General features: G+C 38.0%; 1 protein-coding gene across 1 annotated transcript in view; it reads left to right on the top strand.

The window, feature by feature from the left end:
* The first annotated feature begins 698 nt into the window (after positions 1-698).
* Positions 699-8398, top strand: part of LOC140154533 (E3 ubiquitin-protein ligase TRIP12-like) — a 59063-nt gene continuing 51363 nt past the window's right edge. The window contains 7 exon segments of the mRNA XM_072177103.1: positions 699-702; positions 3077-3170; positions 4860-5087; positions 6428-6510; positions 6690-6785; positions 7582-7602; positions 7605-7765. Coding sequence (XP_072033204.1) covers positions 699-702; positions 3077-3170; positions 4860-5087; positions 6428-6510; positions 6690-6785; positions 7582-7602; positions 7605-7765 — 687 coding nt within the window.

Genomic DNA, 8398 nt, shown 5'->3' with positions numbered 1-8398 from the left:
TATATTATAGGGGCAAGGACTACAACTACTGCACTGGAAATTGTATTTCAGCACAAACAACAGTTGTGGAGTTACAGTCAAAAATGAGGGAAAACCAATCTTTGATCAATAAATCAATAACTACTTGCCTTGAGTTGCTGAATTTTCAGTGCAGTAGTTGTAGTTCTTGCCCCTATAATATACATATCTTACTTGTCACTTATGCGCTATAATTTTTGAGAAAAATGCAAAAATAGGCACAAAATTGGCCAGGGGTGTAGTACTCCCTTAAAGAACTGAGCAAATCATATTTAATGTACTGTGTAATTTCATCCCATATTTACTGATAAATCACGACAACACAATGTTTAATGGGGGTGATCCTTAGTAAGTAGTATAATCGTAAACTCCTCCTTTCTACAGGAGCACCATCCCTGATGGAGAATGAACTGGAAGTGAGATGAATATTGTGTTGTTTGGCCTAATTTTTAAGCTTTTCACATTTTTGTTAAATTGTTTTTTAGGAAACAATGGTGCGTTTTTTTGCTGTCATAAGTCCGACCCTTAGATACATGTATATTGGAATTACCCCCTGAGTATTTAGTATCTATTTAAACATTTTGTATACAAATTTTTGAAACATTTCTTCCCCCGCAAAAATATTACAAGATGGAATATTTTCTTTGTGTTTTCATTTGGACAGCAAAACCATTCAAAATATGGGTAGGTTGGCTTACCTCTAATGTATAAAAACATTTTTTTTTTTTTGAATTTTTTTTTTTTTTGATTTTTGATTTTTTTTTTGGCATCGATGGGACATCGTATAAAACAAGTGGTTAGTATAAATTTAAAGAAAGAAAATGTAAAGAAAATGAACAGTATAACATGCAGAACCATCTCAAGAGTTAAACCAGTAAAGTGCTATGTGTTTTGACTTATTTACCAGTCTTCAAATTGTCAGATTCAAGTGCAATATCTTTAAAAAAACAAAAACAAAAAACAAAAAAAAACGACCTACCGACCCAACTGTTTCATAAGCCTTTATGGACAAACAAACGATTTTTTTTTTGCCTTATGGCAATCAAACATCATATTGGTGTAACTTCCGTAAAACTCGATAGTTAGCATAATTATGTGCTTACTATCAAGCGCTTTTAAAACATGCAAACATGAAGTGCCCTAGATCCACAAATGTGTAAAGGGTTTTGATCAAATCATCGATACACATAGTTATACGAACAAGCTAGTAAACCTGCAAATTTGTGGCTCAACCTCATTAGCTCAGTTGGTAAAACGCTGGACTTTGGTACAATTTCATGTTTTCAAAAGCCCTGGATAGTAAGCACATATATGCTAACTATCAAGTTTTTTATGGTATACAATTTGAGCAGGTTATTTGGAGGGAAATTACCATGCAAAGAGTGATAGAGTAGTCTGTGGTTAAATACCAATCAGGTTGGGATATTGACACCTATTGCTACTCTTAGCTGCAGGCAGTTTCCTGCTGCTCTTTTGATTATCAGGCATATATTTATTCTGAAATTATGGATTTGCTCTGTATGTTTGTTTGTATGTATATATATATTTGTCCTCAGAGGGTCTTAGGCTACATGCACAGAGAGAAAAATAACTCATCACACAGCCAATTTATGATACCACCCAATTAACATTTATTTTTTGTGGAATTAGCTGAAACGGTCAAAGCACCACACTGATGCACGAACAAGTAGGACTATCTACAGAGATTACCCATTGATAGGGAACAAAAAGGTGGGAACGGATTCTGGACATATTATTTGATGATTTGGATGGTGGATCCCACTTGGGGCAACACACCTCCAAATATTTTCCGGACACGACCATTGAAACTACCAAAAAAGACACGGTCCAGACCCTGATCCCCCTGACAAAACATGCCATACCCGGCTGAGCACACGGCTGCAAGATTTTCAAACGAACCTGACCGCTCCAGCCGAAAAAGTGAATGAGATGGAAAGGGAAAAAACCGCGAAGTACCAGACGCTCACTAACAAGAGATCTGATTGGCCCGAGCCTGGCAAGGTCGTAAGGCAGCCAATCAAGAAGGGGAATAGCCCGCCGCAGTTACTACCTCACAAGGGTGACGTTACTGATATGGCTTGAGCTGGGGCAATTAATACAACCTGCCTTACTCCCCGAACATCGAGAAAAACCCAGCCAAAACAAAACCAACAGGAAGACCCCATGGTGACAAAAACGCTTTTGAATAGACAAGCTATTAAAAACCGCACATATGTATATTTTATACGTTTGTTTGAAAAAGTAGGAAGGTATTTTTTTGATGTAGTTGAAAAGAAAAAATATCAGAAAATAGGTTTATTAACTAAATTGTCCAATATATTATATGTTTCGGCATACAGGTTTGTAAATCCACACTTTTTCGTGCTCAAAATTATGATATGAAAAATTGATTGATTGGATATGTGATGCGATCAATCAAAATGAGCCGGATTTTGTATTTTATTGTTCTGAGCAACACTCAAATAGGCATATCTCTTAATTATAATGTGGTTTTCAGCAAAATAAAGCTCTAAGAATGGCTCATGTAATGAAATTGAAAATGGGATTTTTATTTTGATCGACATTAGACTTATTTAGCTTGATCGTATCACATATTTGATATTTGCAATATGCATTTCGAAACTTCACTGTATATAATAATACTATTTGATGGAATTTGAAAAAAAAAATAAGTGTGTAGAACCTTGTCATTCCTAAAAATTGAAACAATCAGTTGTTTCTGTTTGTAGTATAGATTAAGTTTGTTTGGCTTATAATTGGTGAAAAATCATTTGTTTTTTGTTATTGCATGGCGTGCATGCATGCGTCAATAAAGTCCCAACTTACAGTCATGACAATTCACATTAGCGCGCGCCAGTCACGCATTACGCAAAGCATAGCTAGCATAAGTGCTGTGCCCAAGTGCGTGTACAAATGTACAATATTCTGTATCAATACACAATGTTATGAGTCTTTTTTTTTTGCCAATTATAAGCCGAACAAACTTTAGTAGTGGTATGAAAATTATTGTACACATTTTGTCTATTTTGTATTGCAGCAGCTAAATTCAAAGCAAGAAGCGGTTCTCCAAAGCCTGAGAGCTCTCGTCAGAGGGCGACAGAGGCCAACACGGGAACCTGTGCGAGCACCAGGTATGGAACTGAATTGGGTAACATTGATTGATACTGAAATATTGACAAATAATTAGCATTTTGAATGCCTACAGCATCTCATACTATTGCCTCCCCTGAAACTAACTATTCATTGTTTTGCTCTACATGTAATGTAGAAAAATAAATATAATATTAAAGTACATGCTCATGCAGTTTGTTTGAAATTTGTAAAAAAGAAAAAAGGGGGAAGGTGGTTCAAGTGCAATAAGGTACATTATGCATTATAGGAACATGCATATTATGTGGTGGGGAAAAAGTCATTTTGAGGTCAACTTGGGTATTAAACCAATATGGTAAAATTAAGTTTTATGGAGTATTTTAAATGTGCTCTTTGAATAAATACAAAGGCATTGAACATGACGTCTAAATGTATATTTGTCACTGCTGTGCCAAAGCACAGGTCTTGGGTTGCTCAGTTATTTTCACATTTGTCTGAAGGTTTTGTTTTTTTCACCAAAGGTAGTCCTGAGAGCAAGCCCAAATTTTTAGTTTCCAAAATTGCCCTGTCAACATGCAACAATCACAATGACCTTATTGAGTACTAGGCAAAGAATTGAGACAAGGAGAGCTCAGATTCCACCAAGTTAATTTTGTGTGTTATTTTAATGGCAGTTAACGCCTGACAAAATTCAGATTATCAGTATACATCATTCAGCTTGTTTGTAGTGAATATACCGAGTTTTGAGTATACCATATACGATAGTCCTTGTATATTTACCAAAACTCTTGCTGTTTATAGTGAGACACAGAACGTACAATTGCAATGACCCCGAGGTCACACAAGGAATATGTAAATATTGTGGCACGAGCTATAAACAGCCCATTCAACAATATGATCATGGCGGCGAACATGTAGCTTCTGTTTTGATAACTCTTGGGGGTGAGTAGCGTTCCGAATGTCCTGCGTGCATCCTACCCATCATGAAGAAGCTGCTACTTATGGTAATAATACAGCACACAATTTATCCTTGTGTGTTTGTAGTGCAAATATCTCGCGACAATATCCTTCAGTTGAGAAGGATATCGATGTGCGGTACAAACAAATATGGCTAGTGTTTATAGTGAGCAAGTTTCCGAATAAATTCTGACCGGACACCACAATGTACCGCAATATGCTCCCACTATAAATACAGTGAATGTGATAAAACAAGATATAGCTTGTGCTAGGTATGGGCAACAAGCAATCATTTTTAATTCAAATGCTTTAAGATGCAGATTAAGGCCTCGTATCCATAGGCTGTTCCCTTGTGGCGTGTGCCCTTGTTCCGTGTTTACTTTTTCCCATGTGACCTGCCACACAGACAACAAACCTTTGTTTTGCATAGTGGCCGTATCCGTAGGTTGTCTGTGTGGCAGGTCACATGGGAAAAAGTAAACACGGAACAAGGGCACATGCCACAAGGGAACAGCCTATGGATACGAGGCCTAATGTGCACTTTCCTGAAAATGCTGAATGTATACTATTTCAGTCCCCATGAATAACAACTCATTGTTGGGATGCCCATAGAGTTACACATGGACTTAATGTGTAATATCTGATAAAAACACATAATGTGGTGTTATAGTAAATGACAGCATAAGTGTTAAGTAAAGGAGTTATGCTCCTACTTTCAATTGGGTAAAGGAATTTTGCTCCTACTTTTCATTGGATAACAAACTTATTTTCAGAAGTCGGAGGAGCTCAGGGATGAGCAAGCGAGGGCAGAGTGGTGGTACAAACCGCTCAGACGCCGCCGCCGCCACATCTGGACGGGATTCAGCAGGTGCCCCAGCAGCTGCAGCTGCTGCCGGTACGGCAGCATCTAACGCCGCCGCCACCTCCTCAGCAGTTGATGGTGCTCCTGGCAATGGGGTGGCTGCATCCAATGACGACAACAATCAAGCAGCTTCAGGTGAGTGTGTTTGAGTGTGTGCTTACTGTGAACAATGTCAAACGTGGACAGAGACTTCGCAACTGCGGATGCGCAAGAAACAAACATGTGGATGGTGTCTTTAGATCAAAAATGGCATTAAAAGCATTGTAAACATAACAATGGGGTTTAGGATCAATCCACACTTGGGTCGTAAAAACTGGACTCTTAACGTTCACATTAAACTGGAAAAAAAAATCATTTGTGTTGGGCTGTGCACGTCACTTTTCCGTTTGAAACATGGACACACTTGTGAATAAAAGTTTGGGTCACTGTGGACACATTAAATCCGAGAACATAGTTGTTAGACCATGCTCATTGCTCAATAGAGGGCGAAAACATAAATATGCATATAATAAGATCATAAAAAGAAGGGCCTCGGTTGTGGGTCAAATTACCTGTCCTGGGTCTCTTTTATGAATTGTAAAAATGTCCACTTTCAAATGTGTGTGTTCTCAGGCATTTGGTTCTGTGGCATAAAATCAAGGGATATCATAAGGATTTCTGTTTATCAGATGTATTGCATGGTGTGGCGCACTAAAGCGTAATACTTGTAAGAATAATAATCTTTTGTTTTGGTTGTTGACTTGTTGGAAGATGAAAGAGCATTGAAGGTGTGGACTCAATGGAAAGAAGTTCATATTCTGTATCGCTGATTTTTGTGCTACGGAATAAATTGTATTGAACATAAGCCAATGTGTGAATGTGACAGTAGCTTCTTCTGAAGTGTGTGAGATACAGGAGTACTAGGAGGGAAAACTTCCTAATATGGTATACAACTATACATGTAGATTGATTTCTTGATTGACTGTAAGAGATCAGATAGCCAGAAGTTGGGCATAAGCCTGGTTCACCCCTTGCACCCTGTGTGTTAGATTATAGAGTTTAAGGTCAGGGTTAGTGTTAGGGTAGTGCATAGGGTATTCCAGAATTTGGGGCTTCAAGTCACCCTATATTTTTTTATATTTTTGAATTCCTCCTATATTTACCGGTTTGGTTACAAATGATGCACACATGTATCATGCATAAATTCCAGTATCTTTGGTACTTTCCCCCCTTACCAGTAGTTACAGGTCTTTGATACCCACTGTTTGTATTTCACTTCTGCTGTCCTAGATTTTCATTCAAAATCTTTCATTCTACTTATATTTTTGCAACGGCTAGCTTGAAGCCCTGATTATTATTCCCAAATTTTGTACCCTCGATAGTCATTATATCGTGACTATCTGCAATTTAAACATTGTTAGTTTTGCTTGACCTCCATCCACTATGTGTTCCAACACCATATATTTTGCATTTTGTTTATTACGTTTTACAATGATGCAGCTTCAGGTTCTGGTGGGGAGCCTCAGCATTAGCAGCAGGGGTAGGGTGTGAATCTGATGACTCTGAAGTTTGACGTTTACAAGGTAACACAATTTGCACATTTCTTTCTTTGTCTTTGTCTCCCTCCATCTCTCTCTCTCTCTCTCTCTCTCTCTCTGTCTGTCTCTATGCGCATTTTCTTCCCTGCTTTCTATCTCTGAACTGGAGAGTTAGGTATATTTTATTAATGGTGCATTTTCTTTCTTTTTTTTTGTCTTTGCAGCTTTATTGGAGGCTCGTGGACTGCCTCCCCATCTCTTCAACGCTTTAGGACCACGTATGCATCAGCTCTTGCACAGAAGCATGGGATCTGGTGCAAGTAAGTCTCGCTTTGCTACATTTTATCATAGCCACACTTGATGAAAACTTTGACAATCTCTCTAACAGACTATTCCAGTTGAAATCCATACACTGCCATATGAATGACCTTAATCGCCCAGCCAGGGAGTATATATTTGAAAGTGAATGAATAGCTGATTTCATTTGAAGTCTACACTCTCTTCGTAAAAGATTAAGGTCACATCTTACATAGGGGGTAGATGGATTTCAAATCAAATAGCCCAGTTGAAATTATTGTTTGTTATGGATTCATGTTGTGAAAGCCTCTTGAAATTGAAACCCTTGTTTACTGATGTTGTGTTTATGTGAAGAAGATTATTATCCAATAATTCTATATTCCATAATGTTACACTAGTTGTACACATGTTTCTAATAAGTATGGCACTCTTTTGCTCTGATTGATGTTCACGCCCTGTTAATGAACGACACATACGCCAGGCTTTGATGAGTGCTGCTTTGCGCCGATCGCTTCTTTGACCCGTATTCGGGCCAAACAGATTACCGGTCTGAATTAGCCAATCAGAACCCCACTTCTGTGTTTACACTGTGTACCCTCTCAAATTGAAAACAAATGCAATTCTTATCTGTCAGCAAGTGTAGTAATGGCAAAGATATGTTCAAGAAATAGAAAAAAAAAAGCTTTCGCAACTGGATGTAGGCTAGATAAGAAAGTTCATACACAATGTTAACATGTCAATTACTCATTTCCAAAACAAACAAAACTCATCAGCGGATAAGACTGGAGTCACATGTATCATTATGTTTGCCTTCAACAGGTAGTAAAGCTCATCAGCTCCTTACGGGCTTCAAGCTACCGGGGACGAAAGCCAGCAGTTACAGGCTGTCATTGAGATGTGCCAGCTCCTGGTTATGGGTAACGAGGACACTCTGGGATTTCCTGTCAAACAAGTTGTCCCTGCTTTGATAACGCTATTAAAAATGGAACACAACTTTGACATTGTAAGTATACTACATCAATATTGGGCTATTCCATTTGAAATCCACACTACCCCTGTGGAAGATTTTGGAAATATGTTCCACAGAGGGAGTAAGAATTCTAAATGGAATTAGCACATTAGGCAGCTCCATTTGAATTTCACCCACCTTCTGAGAAAGATTCTACCTGAATCTTCCGTAGAGGGAACGCGAGTTTCAAATGGAGCGGCCTAATGTGTTAATTCTTTTGAAATTATACTCCTCTGTGGAACATGTTTCCAAAATCTTCCACAGGGGTAGTGTGATTTCAAATGGAATAGCCTATTCATTGCAAATTGGTGATTCTGTCAGGATATTTGCATTTTAGTATTGATGCAGATTACAACCAGTCTGGCTTGGTGTATTATGCATATATGATGTACCCTAGATTCCAGAACTTAAGCTAGATTTCAATACTACTTAATCAGGTGACACAATTTTAATTGTAATCAGTTGTAATCCTGTAAGACCAAACTGAGATGGGCTATTCTGTTTAAAATCAACACTACGCCCATGGAAGATTTTGGAAATATCTTCCGCATGGGGAGTATGAATTTCAAATTGAATGAATATATATATATTAGTCAGCTCCATTTGAAACTCAACCTCCCTCTGCAA

This window comes from Amphiura filiformis, chromosome 6 (assembly GCF_039555335.1).
Source record: "Amphiura filiformis chromosome 6, Afil_fr2py, whole genome shotgun sequence".
NCBI lineage: Eukaryota > Metazoa > Echinodermata > Ophiuroidea > Amphilepidida > Amphiuridae > Amphiura > Amphiura filiformis.
The sequence above is the reverse complement of the archived record's forward strand: the minus strand, read 5'-3'. Positions and strand labels throughout refer to the sequence as shown.